Here is a 16,356-nt window from a genome sequence, read left to right as displayed (position 1 = left end):
AAAAAAAATTTAATAAAATAATTGCTTCAGTTAAAATGTCTTTTTGAATAATTTGTGTGAGGTCAACTTTTTTGCATCTTAGCCCAAAACATGTCTAAGTTTTGTTATGGTGTAGCCCTCAAGTGTTTTCTATATGTGTAAACCTAATCAGCCATTTTTATACTCTTCGGTGTAATCTAATCAGCCATTTCCTCTTCTATTTGAAGATTGCAGCCAATCTCAAGAAGGAGGTGTGGCCTTAGGTGAGTCTAATCATTTAAAAAGCACATTTGTCCAGGGACCACTTCCTCTCCAGAGTAGACTGAAGCTGCAGCTGCCAGGCTGCAGAGTGCACAGAGCTCCTGCTGACCGTGGTATAGACACATCTTCCAGAACTTCTAGAGGTGAGACCACTCATAGTAGACTCTGGTGAGTATGGAATTTAGAGCAAATATCTCCATGCCTACTTTCTCTAAAACAATTCACCTTCTGGCCTGCTTGAGTCTTGTCCAAGAAAACAAGTAGCTTTCCTAGTAATTTAAAATGACATCAATATTTAAAATACGTGTAACTAGAACATTTGTAATGTGTTGATATTTATTATATTAAATTATTTGATTATTTTTTATTCTATTTCCTTATGTGTTAATAGATTTTTTATATCTTAAAAGATATTTCTGCAGTTTTCATGCAATTATGGAACCCAGAAAGTACTTAAAATGTTCAACATAATGTATGCATGTAATAGTCTTTATACACATCAAAAGTTAAATGTGTTGAATTAATTAGAAAACCCTTGTTGTAAAGATTCTACTTGCTATCTATTTAAAGCCTTTAGTTTGCAGACTAGATTTGAAAAATGTTCAAAATAGATCCAACCAACTGGTAAGGATTCCCAAGAATGGCATTGGTCATCATGGGGAATTATCAGAAACAAAGATGAATCGGTCATGCTCCCATTAACTGCATCTTTGGATTTTCTAGTGTAGAGAGCAAATCCCAGTATTTATTCTCCTTTTTTCTGGTTTTAATAAACAGCTGATTAATTGTTGCTGATTATCACTGTAGCTTGAGCCTTCACCAGATCAAAATGTGAAGGTGTTCTGATGGTCTGAACTGACTCTGAAACAATTGTTTTCCTGAACTAGAAATAACAAACAATTTTTACATTTTATTTCTCCAAAGCAGGAGCTTTATTATTAACATTAGAAGTATAAATTCAGCTATTTATATTTTCAGGAGTTCAAAGTTGAAGCCAATACTGATTAAATTAAGCCAGCTTAGATTAAACGTAATCAACATTATTTGTCTTTAGAATAAAGTACATCTGTCAGTTCGGAGTCAGGCTGCACACAGACTGTTAGCGTAGAGACCAAGCATGTGCACGTGTCTGTCACAGTCTTGGAGTCATGGAGAGAGATTGAGATTCTCTATGGGATTCTGGAAGAATCAGCTAATAAAAGAAACTCTGGAATCATCCTAACTTTTACCCTCTGTCCAAATCTTTAAGCTTGTCCAAATAATTTAGGTATGATTGATAAAATTGTTTATTTCCAACAAAAAGGGTGATGAGGACCCTCTTGTCTCATTTTCTCCTTTGTATCATAGCATAAACCCAACGTGTCTGTATTCACCGTGTCTGGGTTTGTACTGAGGGGATGTGAATAGGTAGATTAGACAGAGCTCAAGCAGACGAGCCTTTGTCCAGAGGCTTTTTTTTTTCTTCTTTAGGGCCCAATAATGACTTTTTCTCTCTTCTTCTTTTATTTATTTATTAATTTTTAGAAACATGGATTCAGACGCCTTGCAAACCTTCCAGAATGAACTCATCTGTTCCATCTGTTTGAACTACTTCATAGACCCCGTCACCATAGACTGTGGGCACAGCTTTTGCAGTCCCTGCTTGTGCCTCTGCTGGGAGGAAGCCCAAACTCCAATGCGCTGCCCTGAGTGCAGGGGAATATCAGAGAAGCCAGATTTCAGAACGAATATTGTACTCAAGAGGCTGGCTTCCCTTGCCAGACAGACCCGAGCCGACCAGGTCAAGAGCTCTGAGGAGCAGATGTGTGTGGCACACAGAGAAGCAAAGGGGCTCTTCTGTGAGGTTGACAAGAATCTGCTCTGCGGGTCCTGCTCTGAATCCCTAGAGCATGAGGGTCACAGCCACAGTCCAGTACAATGGGCTGCTGAGGGATACAGGGTAGGTATTGCCTCTACGGCAATTTGGAATCTAGAGGCTCCTAAATTAGAGAGAAAGCTGAGGACGATGATAATGAAGTTGATGCGAATGGAGATGGTGGAGGAGGTGATTTTTCAATGTAAATTCCAAGATATAAGTGTATCCTTTCAATGTTGTTAACCAGATTTGACACTATAATCATAGATGTGTAGAGCCTTTACCAAGGGAGGTTTCCTTAGAAACATTGCCCAAACATGCGGAATTGCTGCAATGGTGAGGCCACTGCAATTCTGAGGCAAGCTTGACATCTTCATAGTCAGCTTATATAAAAGTCCAAATGCCAATTTCTCAGGAAATGGATTATATTATCTGTAGGGTATCCTCAACCCTCTATTATATGTTTCTGTTACCTTTGATATGCCAAATATTAGAATCAAATTAGATTAATGCAGAAACATCCAACCGTCCCATTCTAACTCAAGATTGCTGTTTTCTCAGCCACTGCCTTTTTCCATAAATAAAGGGATGAAATGTACAATATCATCATCTGTGTCGCTAAAGCTCATGGTTATTTTGCAGGAGAAACTTCTAAAGAGAATGGGCTCTTTATGGAAAGTGACTCAAGAAATGCAAGATAATCTGAACGAGGAAACTACCAAAACCCAGATTTTAGAGGTAAGAATGAAAATGTTCTATTTGTTTTTATGCATATTGACACAATGCTGACTTAGACTTTTAGCTAAATTCAACTTACCAGGTAAAGGGTAGTAGTTTCTTCCCAGGAAAATGTAGTGGTTTCAAATGGTATATCAGTAACCACAAATATACGGGCAAACACAAGCTTGTGCAAAGAATGAGAGTATATCGGATATCCAGGGTGTGAAATGTATTCTTAGCCCAACTTTGCAAGTTCAGATAAACCTTCTCAGACACCGAGTGTAAGACAACATTGCACTAAGTTTGCCTGGGAAGGAGAGGAGAAAAATAAGAGTAGTAACTAGAGGAAACAGAGAGAATTTTTAAAAAATCTGTATAAAATGGTGTACACCTAAATATTTTTAAATATGTAGAAAAATCAGGCAAAAGAGCAAGAGAAAAAGAGGATTCAGGTAAAAGGAAATAATTGATGGAGCAGTACAGAGAGAGAGCCTGGGACCCCTTAGAGGGCTTGATTTAGACAGGAAAAGAGACTAGGAACATAGAGAAAGGATGGATAGAGAGGACTAGCAAATATTTAAGACACTTTGTGATGTGAGGCAGAAAGTTTACCAAGTTATTTCTTGATGATGCAAAGGAAATATTGAAGACTGAAGATTTCTGTTGAGAGTGTGGATACGTAATCCTTTTAATCCACTATCTCTGCAGGACTACGTGGCCTTGAGGAAGGTGATGATCAAAGCTAACTATCAGAAGATGCATCTATTTCTCCGTGAGGAGGAGCAACTCCATCTGGAGACACTGGAGAAGGAAGCAAAGGAGATTTTCCAACAACTCAAGGAAAGTGAATTCAGAATGACCCAACAGAAAGAAAGCCTGAAAGAAATGTACAGAGAGCTGACTGAGATGTGCCACAAGCCTGACGTGGAGCTGCTCCAGGTGAGAAGGAAGGGTCCATCCTCAGAGACTGGAATCCTTTTCTGGACAATGTTGCCATGACATTGAAATGTTACCTGCATTTACCATTCCTCTCAGCTCAATGATAACGCTCCTTGACTCTCATCATTATGTTTGTCCAACCACATATTTCCTCATATCATGGTAATCTTTGGGAGACTTTTGGCGTTTTGGTAGCTAGCGTAGGACAAAATTATTTCAGTGTAATCAGGAGTACTATCCGTGCAGACACCTTCCCCAAATCAGCAAAACTCCGTGACCAGAGGAAGGTTAACTTTGTTGTGATAATTCTCAATTTATGTTCTCCTAGTCCATTGCCACTCTCAGCTATCCCACACAAAAGCCACTTGCTGAAGACATTGAGGTTTGGCCCCTTGCCCAGGCAAGACTTGTAGAATTTGGTAATCAATTTCAATGCACTCTATAGTTATTATTTTTTTATATGTTTCTCTGTTTTGCTTTAATTGTTATCATAATTGGTCAGATCTCTCCTTGGGAATAAGACTGGGTAATGAGTGACACTGGAAACCTAGATCTTGTTGCATCACTACACAGCCTCTTCCTGACCTCCCTGCTTCCTCAGTGCACTCTGTTTTAGTTTAGGCTCTGTTATTAAGATAGCCTCTGATGGTTCCTTAGAGGAGAATAAGAAAAAATACAGTATTAAAACAAGAAAACAAGAATACTAGAGAAGATGCAAAAGGTCAGAACTCTGATGATTAACAGTAACTTTTTTTTTTTTTCCTTCCAGGACTTGGGAAATGTACTGGAAAGGTGAGTTTACACCAACGATTTCTGATTTCTGAGCAAGTCGTTCTCTCATTGATGAAGTGAACATATGTTTTGAGCTATTAACAGCATCCTCTGTGGCTATTTTCTATTTTGTTTCAAAAGACGCCCCGAGGCCTTCTGATTCTTGGTCTCAAAGCTTCCTTCTTATGTGGCTGAATTCAAATATACCTAAAACCATCTGACACTCTGGGCTTTGTTTCACCCACTCTCCCCCTCCACCCCCCATCTTCTCTAGCCTCATCACAAATAAACCTTATTGAAGGGATTTTTCTAAGGTATCACAGAGGAGGCACCTACCCTAGAGAGCTGTAAGGTGAAAAAGACAGGCAAGAAAGAGATGCTCTAAGAATGGGAAGAGGACGATGTGATTTTGTTCCCAGAAGCAGCAATGACCCAGCCTGTTCCATCACAGCATGCCCCTGCTGTAGGCTGGACCTCAGAGGGAGTGGCTTCCTGGTGCCCAGTGGGAAGTCAGGCCCTCAGGACCAGGGCTGCCAGGCTAGAATTGGATTCCGTTGCTTGGTAGAAAAGAGCAAAGCTGTCTGGCTCAGTGGACTCTTCCCTATTAGACACTGAGTGTATCATCAGTGACTACTTGTGGACTGAAGTCCCAAAGGCTTTGCCTGAATTTTCTGCTCTCTATAAGATACCCAGGATCTTTGCATTACCTGAAGTGGAGCAGAGGGAGGGCATGATCCTCAATAGTTTTAGAAATGGAATAATATCTGAGAAGAATGGGAAGCTGGAATTTGATATAATTTAAATTTAGAAAAAAGTAAGGTAACATTTCTTATATCCCCAAGACTGTAGAATATAATGCATACCCAATTAACCAAAAATGGGAGAATTCTGATCAAATACCTTGGATTAAAAACTGCTTCTTTTGTAATGGTTGTGTGATTAACCTCTGCCCTGGAAGTGTAACTGATGTCATTGTTTGCAGGAGCGAATTGGTGCAGACGCAAAAGCCTCAGCCAGTGAACCCAGAGCTCACTTCATGGCGCATCACTGGACTCCTAGACATGCTGAACAGCTTCAGAGGTGAGAGTCAGCTCTTTACAATCAGGCTTCAATTTCTTTAGTGGTTCTTGGGAATGAGACTTTTTCCATTTTAATTTTTTTTCCTGACTTGAAGGTAGGGCAAGACTTTCCATTTTTCTCCCTGTAGAGTCATATTACAATGATCAAGACTGAACTTTGCAACTTATAGTTTACTGAAGATGCAAAGTAAGATACGTATTTTCAGTTACGTCTGACACAGGCAGAGCAAGAGAAGGGCAATCATGTTGGTCATGCAGTTTTGAAGAGACAGAGTATTTTGTTCTCAGAGCAGCAATAAATATTGTATGTTTATTCAGTTTACTCCACTTTTGAAAGATTAAATTTGGCATTGGTGGCTTTTAATTTGCTCTAGATTACAAGTACATTTATCACGCGTTGTACAAAGAATATTTATTATTTATAAAATCAGAAAGTTTTGACAAAAAAGACTAAAATTGCCAAAGCAGAAACATTTTAAAGCTATTAGATCGATCTCAAAACAACTGAAAGGCAATGGGTTTGTGAACGTGGCCCAACCATATTAGGCCCGTAGTAGAGAGTAGGTCCAGACAGCAGAGGGCTGAAATCAGGACATACTGAATCCGGGGTCTGAACTGACAATGTAAAGCCAGAACAGTCTTTCCAGAAGCTTCTAAACTATGCATATGTGGATTTCCATCAAATTTTTTTTTTTTAATTTTTATTAATTTTATTTTTTTCCCCCAAAGCCCCAGTAGATAGTTGTATGTCATAGTTGCACAGCCTTCCAGCTGCTGTATGTGGGATGTGGCCTCATTGTGGCCAGAGAAGCGGTGCGTCTGTGCGCACCCGGGATCCGAACCCCGGGCACCAGCAGCGGAGCGCCCGCACTTAACCGCTAAGCCACGGGCCGGCCCCTCCATCAAATTTTTTGACATTTGAAAATGTAACAGGTACAGCTTGTATCCCAATAAATACTCACATAACAGCCAAGTGCTATCTATTTGTTAAGTAGTATTAAAGACAAACAACACAAGAAAAGTTTTCTAAAGTAAAGAAAAGTTTTAGGGATGTCCTGAAATAAACCATCCATGGATTGACATGAAATCACTGCTTTAAACAGTTCATGATACGTTTAGATTTTTATTTATTTTTTTCTTTTTCTGTATGATTTGAAGGAGTTTTGTGTGCCCTAGTGGCAGTAATAACTCTTGCTCTTCACAGATAAGGCAGTCTGAACTCTCATTTCTCTCTCTATTTTTAATTTTCTTGGCGGAGGGGCAAATACTTATTGGGTAGAGAGCCTCTGCCCCTCAGGACACGGAAATCCCATTCGCTGACCTGGTTTTTGCCTCTTTCTGCAGAGGATGACGTTCTGAGTCAGGAAAGGACCAGTCACTATATGAGCCTTTCTGAGAACGTTACAAGCGCGATATTTGGAGAAGGTCATCACGGCGTGTCCAGAGAGCCCCCGGGAGCGGCGAGTTTTGTGGTGTGGGGAGCTCAGGACTTCACCTCCGGCAAGCATTACTGGGAGGTGGATGTGACACACTCCTCAAGCTGGATTCTGGGAGTCTGTAAAGATTCCTTGACCAGCGATACGGATGTTGTTGATGCTGAGGAAGCATTTCTGCTATTTTCTTTGAAGACGAACAATCGTTACGGTCTCTCTACCAACTCCCCGCTCCTAATTCAGTACGTGAAAAGGCCTCTGGGTAGGATTGGAGTGTTTCTGGATTATGACAGTGGCACTGTGAGCTTCTATGACGTTTGCAAAGGTTCCCTCATATATAGTTTCCCTCCTGCCTCCTTCTCTTCCCCTCTGAAGCCTTTCCTTTGCTTTGGTTCCCCATGAAAAGTCAGATTTCATGACCATTTATCTCATGAACTTCCATGTGTGAGGAAACTCCTGTACTTGAGCCTTTTTGTGTGAGGCAACCTGAGCGTCTAGAGCACATTGTAACTTAAGGGAACATAGTTATTGTATGTTTATGAAATGCCATGACCATGATGAATGTATAAAATTTGTTTATTAAATTTTCTTTTAATAAAAATTGTTTATTATGGAGCATTTCCTAGACTACAATGAATGGCTGTTTCTTCTTTTTTCAATAGCAGGTTTATTAAGATAAAAGTTACATACCATAAAAGTCACCTCTTTAAAGTTTCTAGTTCAGGGGTTTTTAGTAATGTCCAAAGAGTTGTGCATATATTAACTATCATAACAAAATCCAGTATATTTCCATCACCCCAAAAAGAAACCAATACCCATTAACATTTACTCCCCATTCACCCTCCACCATCCCCAGTCAACCCATAATCTACTTGCAGTCTTGATGGATTTCTCTATTGTGTATATATCATGTAAATGGAATCACACAACGTGTGACTTTTTTGTATCTGTTTTTTTTTTCACTTAAAGTAATGTTCATCCACATTGTAAGCAATGTATTTGACTTGCATGTTTGAATCAGATATTATGGCAGAAGAATGAAGTGATACATATCTCAGCTTAGTTAAGTGAAAGGAATGGTGCTTAGTTTTCTCTTCAAGTCTGACCTAGTTGGGTAGATCCAAGTGTCTGACAGACTTTATTGTTTCTCTATACCCTAGTCATTCAGCACATCTCAGCTCAAACAACAGCTTTTCGTGGAACTCCTCCCTGACTCCACAGACCAGGGTAGTTCCTCTGATTACACATTCTCTGAGCATATTATACTATCTCATCATAATATTCAACAAACTTTCAACAAATTGGTAGATACTTATTACTACTAGACTTAAAATTCTGAGAGAGTAAGGACTGTATTTGTTTTATTTACTACTATATTCCCACTATCCAATGCAGTACTTAGAACATAATACACAATAAATATAAGGTGAACGAGTGAATAAGTAAATAAATGTAAGCGTTAATATAAACAATTATTCCAATGTTGATAAAGTTTCCCAAAATATACCTAACATAATAAGACAGAAAATACTAATAGATAATGTCAACAAAAGACAAGAAATAGATTGATTTCCAAATTCACAGCCCGAGAAAATGTCATTATTTTTAGGTTCAAAATAACTATAGCATGATTTTATTTTATAGCATTGATTTTGAGATTTCCCTAGGAAGGCAAAGATGGATGATGAAGACCCTACATAAAACGATAGGAAAACAGAAAACAGGGCTTCAAATGACGGAGACTGTCAGAAAATTTATACTGACATATATATTAAATCACTTACAATGCATAAGGTGGTATAAACCTCCTTAAGCAGTGGAACGAACAAAATCAATTTAAATTTGAAAGCATAATTCAGATGATAGAGAATACAGAATTCTATAATACAATGTGATACTTATGTCTCCTAAAAAATTCTTAAAAAAGGAAAAATACTTCAGGATATAGCCATGGGATAAATGATGACTGAAATGTGAAGAAATTGCATAATCTGTGACATGCTCAATCCCATGAAGCTGAGGGTTCATTTCTCATAGGTAGTGAGTGCAAGGGAAAAATCCCTCATGGAACCAGTTAGGGCACAGGCTAATCTCGAACAAAGACTCCCAAATTTAAATGAGTTGGAAGATGTGTTTCTTTCATGTCTGTCCAGATATGGGAGGTGGTCAAGAGGAAGGCTGACATCTTCAGCAACTGGCTTTTATCTATGTGTGTATGAAATTCCAGTTTGTTGCCATGTCCCATCCAGCAGGAAAGCCGAAAAAATATCCAGGGTAAGGGGACCTGACTTTAAGGAAATGACTTGGTGTTCTCTACAGCACTTCTGTTCCTTTCCTATTGGTTCAAGCGTAGGCATATGGCACACCAAGCTAAGAGATATATCTAGGAATTCTGGATACACAGGAAAAGATTTTTTTGTTTTATTTTGGGGGTCAGAAGAAAAACATGAAATGACTGGCACAATAGAAGAAACCCCAAGAGGTTGTGTTCAATGAAAAAGGAGAGCCTCAACAAAAGAGACGGTGTTGCCCAAGGTTAGGTCTAGTCTCAGTATTCAAGAATGAGTAAACTCTGCTTTTCATTATTGTCAAGGTGCCAAAGGTTTACCATTAGGCCTGGCTAACTGTGAGTCATGAGGCAAGGAGCATCTTAATTGTCTTCTAATCTCTTAAATAGATGACTAAGATGGAAATTATTCTCCAGATTTTGAAAATACTCATCAGAAATCTTCCACTGTCCTTTCACTTTCGATTCTGCTGCTACCACCCAGATTCTGTAGTTTACTTTCTCTCTCCTCTTCCCACATATTTCACGCAGCACTGTATTGACTAACAGAGAACATTTTTCCCTGGCTTCTTTCTGACTTTCTGCCTCTCTCCAAGTGATCTCACATTGAATAATTTTTTTCTGTCGGGGCTTCAGTCCAGTACTCCTTTTCTGTTTTCTGCCTATGGGTCCTGAGCTTGTCTACTGATGCTAAAATTTTTCTAAGTAACAGCAAATACACCCTAAGTTTAATAATTTTATTGTTTCTTCTTTTTCAAAGAAAATTTCATGGCTAGCATTCTTCTTATTTACCTTAGATTTGCTTGTATATACGGGCAGAATTAGCTACTTTAAGGACGTTTAGCATTTGCCTTTGATTTTGGAAGATGGGGAGAATTTGTGTTTCTATTTGATAAATTTCTCGCCATTACATTGAGTATCTTCTTCTAATAATACTCCTGGAGATATTTATTGCATTTGCTCTCTCCATTTTTCATGTTTGATTACTTATATTGGAATCAGTATTACCTGGGACTTAATTATAATTGAAATAATATTAAGATGAGGCTACTAGAAACCGTCTCCATCATTACATTCAAAATTTGAGACTTCCCTGGTTCTCATCCCTAAAATAAGTTATTTATTCATTTACCTCGTCACTTTTTTTGTATTGCAAGAATTTTTATTCTTTCATAGAACAAAAAGTAAAAATTGACATGAAAGACAACCTGGAAAGAAAATGATATTACAAAATGGAGATACATATCCTTGACACACACTTCCTCTATTTCTTTGCCAGGATTAGGAGACATGTAGAAAGGTCATTTTGTTCTTGGATTCAAGATTGGGACAGAGATCAGATTGTTTTTGCTGAACTAAGAGAATTCTAATGAAACATCTTGGTTGGGAGGCTTGGTCAAAAAGTGTGATCTAGCTTTTTTTCTTTAAAATTGTAATTGTGTAATTGTATCTTCTGTATTAACAGATGAGTTGGTGCTGCTACTCATGCCCAGGCTAGATACATCAGGCAGAGCTTGCTCTCTTGTTCCTATAATTCTGCAAAAGAGAATGACAATTACAAGTTGGCTCTAAGAAAAACTTGTTTTGTATGTATGTGGGGGATTCTGATCTTTGAGATTATAATTCTGTAGACTTGACTGCTTTTCCCTCCCAGTGGTGGGTATCATTCTGGAAACTAATTGGTCCAAACATTTACATTACCTGAGAATTTAAGAAACATGAAGTTCATAGCAGCCATAAAACTTTGTGCTTTAACATCTGCAGGGGTTCAAGGTGCGTATTGTTCGGGAGTTCAGGCATTCCCCTGCAGCAGGCATCACTGGGCGGAGCATGTGTGAGACTTTTAGCATTGGGTTGTAGTAGTCTGTTGATAGGTCTGGACAAGGAATCATGTCAATCCGGGTGATTCTGAGGAAGGCTCTCTGCTTTGTTATGTGAAGGAGGATAGTCATTACAGTCTCCAGACAAGCTCCAGACTATCATTCAATCACATGCAAATACCTCAGAGCAACTTAAGGATGCTCCTGGGTTATGAATCTTCAGCTGCCTCTTTCTCCATACTGCTCAATGTTTTCTCATAAATTTGTTTCTTATCTACTTCTTTTCTGAAACAATCAGACTCTTATTTTTCACTCATAAACCACAATGAGGGCCAAATTTAAGTATCATGGTAAAGTTTCAAATAAACTTTTTTGGAACTAGCACAGAAAATGAATAGTTAACTCACAGGTACTCATAATGAGACAAAATGTTTATTTAGCATCTTGTAATGCTTTCTGTAAGTTCTTTCTATAAGTGATCCCACATATTGAACCTGTGATAATGAGAAATGAGAAGCTATTTGCATATTTCTCATGTTAATGGCATGTAGCCTGATGTTTTTGTTTCCTCAATAAAGATAGTCTTGACCATCGGATTGTAAATTTATAACCCTTTTACCAAAATTTCTTTCTTCTCAGGAATTATTTTAATGGACACTCCTAAAATTTGCCATTTTCTGCGTGTTTTGTAAGATACCAACCTGTGTAGACAAAGAAAAAAATCTTTGCAAACCTAATGGGCAAATAATAGTATGTAGAAAGGGATATAATGCCAATCAATAAATAAATACTAATTCCTATTAGAAAAAATAGGCAAATTTGATGAGGGAATTGGTAAGTGAACAATCCCAGTGTCAATCCACAATGATACAAGTAATGGAAAATGCAATGTAATGCACTTATGGTATTTCATTTTCACCTGTTATTTTGGAAAACAAAAATATTAAGTAATACATGTAAATAATAAAAAATGTTGATAATACTAGGGTTAGCTACAGTGTGAAATAAAGAGCATTGCCATACACTGGTGGTGATAACATCAATTTGTACGCCGTTTTTTATCACAATTGGTACCTCTCCTATGAAGCAATTCTCACTTCCTCTTAAATTACTTTTAATAAACACTAAATAACACAAGGAAGCATGTAAAAGGTATTCACTAAAGCATATTTATAATTGCCAATTATCGGAAATCCTATAAAAGTCTGTTAAAAATCTTCCTTATTGACAAAATATTTACCTATCACCTATATCTCTTTTCCCTGAACCCATAGTTAAATCATTCAGGAGGACAGATGTTTGACCTTATACCTCTCATACTCCCGAACCACCTACAATAAGCATTCATGTTTTGATCTCAGGTGCCACCTTACCTCTAAAGAATGGGTAGAATTTGATTAGGATAAAGAGATTTAAATGGCTATCCTGAGGGTGAGAAGATTAGAAGAGTCTAGGCTATCATGAAGATAGGGCAGAAATTATCAAGGAAGGGAAGGATGTTTATTCAAATACTGTATTCAAATATTGTCAGATATGGGGGCGGGAATGGGAGGGCCCTTGAAACAGACGTTAATTTGTCATGTGGGCATTATTTGTGTAAAAATCGGTTACAAGACTGAACCAGCACTAGGAGGTGTTTGTAGTAGGTATTTTTGGAGATTAGGAAGGGAATTAATCTAATCAAATATGGGAAGATATGTCCTTCTGCTGATCCTCCTTACTGCAGAACCCTAATCAAGGAGGAGCTTCAAGCATCTTGATATAAACTAATTCCCAAAAATATAATTTGTTCTATTCAGAAGCGTTTGGAGTTGGCTGGACTGTGAAGACCTCGGAATTTCAGCTTCTGTCCAGAGAAGCCAGACTACACAGAACCACTTAGCTAATTGGGTGTTTTTTCCTGCAAGTGTTGATGAGAGCAATTATAGAATCTTCAAGCAAGTACAGAGTTGCAAGGTGATGAATTCATATTTCTTTAATTTAAAAATTTTAAAAAGAGAATTTTAATTTAGCTATCAACTGTCTTGCATTTTGCTCAAGCCAAAGGTAATATGTCTAAAAATAAAAAAAAATTTAATTACTTCTTGTTTTCTCTTGGACTATAGAATGTTCATCTTTACTATTGCTTAGAATTTTATAAATTAATAAGATTCTTTCTGGTTTGTTTTTTGTTTTTTTTTTTCCCTGGTGTACATCATTATATTTTGATTTCTGTGTAGATTACATCATGTTCACCACCCAAAGACTAATTACAATCCATATCTACACACATGTGCCCAATCACCCCTTTCACCCTCCTGCCTCCTCCCTTCTCCTCTAGTAACTACCAATCCAATCTCTGTCTCCATGTGTTTGTTTGTGGTTGTTTTTATCTTCTATTTATGAGGTGAGATCATATGGTCTTTGACTTTCTCCCTCTGACTTCTTTTTCTTAGCATAATACCCTCAAGGTCCATCCATGTTGTCACAAAAGGGCAAATTTCATCCTTTTTTTATGGCTGAGTAGTATTCTACTGTGTATATATACCACGTCTTCTTTACACATTTTCCTCTCGATGGGCACCTAGGTTGCTTCCAAGTCTTGGCTACTGTGAATAATACTGCAATGACATAGGGGTGCATATATCTTTATGCATTCATGTTTTCATATTCTTTGGATAAATACCCAGCAGTGGAATAGCTGGATCATACGGTAGGTCTATTCTCAAGTTTTTGAGGAATCTCCATACTGTTTTCCATAGTGGCTGCACCAGTTTGCACTCCCACCAGCAATGTATGAGGGTTCCTTTTTCTTCACATAAACTCCAACATTTGTTATTTCCTGTCTTGTTAGTTTTAGCCATTCTGTTGGGTGTAAGGTGACATCTCATTGTAGTTTTGATTTGCATTTCCCCGATAATTAGTGATGTTGAACATCTTTGCCTGTGCCTGTTGGCCATCTGTATATCTTCTTTGGAGAAATGTCTGGCAACATCTTTTGCCCATTTTTTAATTGGGTTGTTAGTTTTTTTGTTGTTGAGATGTATGCATTATTTACATATTTTGGATATTAACCCCTTATCAGATATATAGTTTGCAAATATCTTCTCCCAATTGTTAGATTGTCTTTTTGTTTTGTTGGTGGTTTTCTTTGCTGTGCAGAAGCTTTTTAGTTTGATATAGTCCCATTTGTTTATTTTTTCTATTGTTTCCCTTGCCTGGTCAGCCATGGTAAATGAAAATATGTTGCTAAGACTGATGTCAAAGAGAATACTATATTTTCTTCTAGAAGTTTCATGGTTTCAGGTCTTACATTCAAGTCTTTAATCCATTTTGAGTTAGTTTTTGTGTATGGTGTAAGATAGTGGTCTATTTTCATTTTTTTGCACTTGGCTGTCCAGTTTTCCCAACATCATTTATTGAAGAGCCTTTCCTTTTTCCATTGTCTGTTCTTGGCTGTCTTATCGAAAATTAGCTGTTCATAGATACGTGGGTAATTTCTGGGTTCTCAATTCTGTTCCATTGATCTGTGTGTCTGTTTTTGTGCCAGTACCATGCTGTTTTGATTACTATAGCTTTGTAGTATATTTTGAAATCAGAGTGTGTGATACCTCCAGCTTTGTTCTTTTTTCTCAAGATTCCTTTGGCAATTCAGGTTTTTTTTGGTTGCAATTGTAAATGGGATTGTATTCTTAATTTCTCTTTCTGCTACTTCATTGTTAGTGTATAGAAATGCAACTAATTTTTGTTTGTTGATTTTGTGTTCTGCAACTTTACCAGATTCATTTTTATTATTTCCAATAGTTTTTTGGTGGATTCTCCAGAGTTTTCTATGCATAAAATCATGTCATCTGCAAATAGTGACAGTTTCACTTCTTCCTTTCCAATTTGGATCCCTTTTATTTCTTTCTCTTGCCTGATTGCTGTGGCTAGGACTTCCAATACTATGTTAAATAAGAGTGGTGAAAGTGGGCATCCTTGTCTGGTTCTTGTTCCTAGAGGGATAGCTTTCAGCTTTTCACCATTGAGGATGATATTAGCTGTGGGTTTGTCATATATGGCCTTTATTATGTAGAGGTACATTCCTTCTGTACCATTTTTATTCAGGGTTTTTATCATAAATGGGTGCTGTATCTTGTGAAATGCTTTTTCTGCATCTATTGAGACGAAAATGTGATTTTCATTCTTCATTTTGTTAATGTGGTGTATCACATTGATTGATTTGTGGGTGTTGAACTATCCCCGCATCCCTGGAATAAATCCCACTTGATCATGGTGTATGATCTTTTTAATGTGTTGTCGTATTCAATTTGCTAGTATTTTACTGAGGATTTTTGCATCAATGTTCATCAGTGATATTGGCCTGTAATTTTCTTTTTTTGTGTTGTCCTTGTCTGGTTTTGGTATCAGAGTAATGTTGGCTTCGTAGAATGAGTTAGAAAGCTTCGCCTCCTCTTCAATATTTTGGAAGAGTTTGAGAAGTATAGGTATTAAGTCTTCTTTGAATGTTTGGTAGAATTCACCAGGGAAGTAGTCTGGTCCTGGACTTTTATTTTTGGGAAGGTTTTTGATTACTATTTCCATCTCTTTACTGGTGATTGGTCTAATCAAATTCTCTATTCCCTCTTGATTCAGTTTTGGAAAGTTGTATCATTCTAAGAATTTAACCATTTCTTCCAGATTATCCAATTTGTTGGTGTATAGCTTTTCATAGTATTCTCTTATAATCTTTTGTATTTCTGAGGTGTCTGTTGTAATTTCTCCTCTTTCATTTCTGATTTTATTTATTTGAGCCTTTTCTCTTTTTTTGTTGGTGAGTCTAGCTACAGGTTTGTCAATTTAGTTTATCTTTTCAAAGAAGCAGCTCTTAGGTTCATTGATTTTTTCTTTAGCCTCTATTTCATTTATTTCTGCTCTGATTTTTATTATTTCCTTCTTTCTACTGATTTCGGGCTTTGCTTGTTCTTCTTTCTCCATTTCCTTTAGGTGCACTGTTAGATTATTTATTTGAGATTTTCTTGTTTGTAGAGGTAGCCCTGTATTGCTATAGCCTTCTCTCTCAGAACTGCTTTTGCTGTATGTATCCCATAAATTAGGCATGTTGCCGTTTTTCTTTGGTGAGGAAGATTGGCCTTGAACTAAAATCTATGCCAATCTTCCTCTATTTTGCTATATGGGATGCCTCTACTGCATGGCTTGATGAGTAGTGTGTAGCTCTGTGCTCAGGATGCAA

General features: G+C 37.5%; 1 protein-coding gene across 1 annotated transcript; it reads left to right on the top strand.

Annotated features, from left to right (window-relative positions):
- Positions 1-330: 330 nt before the first annotated feature.
- On the top strand, positions 331-7,595 carry LOC147916656 (tripartite motif-containing protein 64C-like). Its single transcript, XM_087434024.1, has 7 exons — positions 331-408; positions 1,765-2,179; positions 2,738-2,833; positions 3,524-3,754; positions 4,524-4,546; positions 5,508-5,605; positions 6,949-7,595. Exons 2-7 carry the CDS (start codon positions 1,769-1,771, stop codon positions 7,437-7,439), a joined length of 1,350 nt encoding a protein of 449 aa, XP_087290150.1. The 5' UTR covers positions 331-408; positions 1,765-1,768; the 3' UTR covers positions 7,440-7,595.
- Positions 7,596-16,356: the final 8,761 nt, after the last annotated feature.

The sequence above is a fragment of the Ceratotherium simum genome, chromosome 7 (assembly GCF_057802395.1).
Source record: "Ceratotherium simum simum isolate JZ-2026a chromosome 7, ASM5780239v1, whole genome shotgun sequence".
NCBI lineage: Eukaryota > Metazoa > Chordata > Mammalia > Perissodactyla > Rhinocerotidae > Ceratotherium > Ceratotherium simum.
The sequence above is the reverse complement of the archived record's forward strand: the minus strand, read 5'-3'. Positions and strand labels throughout refer to the sequence as shown.

Excerpts from the sequence above, each read along its gene's own strand:
- LOC147916656 (XM_087434024.1), top strand. The coding sequence starts at position 1,769 with ATGGATTCAGACGCCTTGCAAACCTTCCAGAATGAACTCATCTGTTCC. Across the intron at positions 3,755-4,523 it reads CTGACGTGGAGCTGCTCCAG|GACTTGGGAAATGTACTGGA; the intron begins GTGAGAAGGAAG and ends TTTTCCTTCCAG. Across the intron at positions 5,606-6,948 it reads CATGCTGAACAGCTTCAGAG|AGGATGACGTTCTGAGTCAG; the intron begins GTGAGAGTCAGC and ends CTCTTTCTGCAG.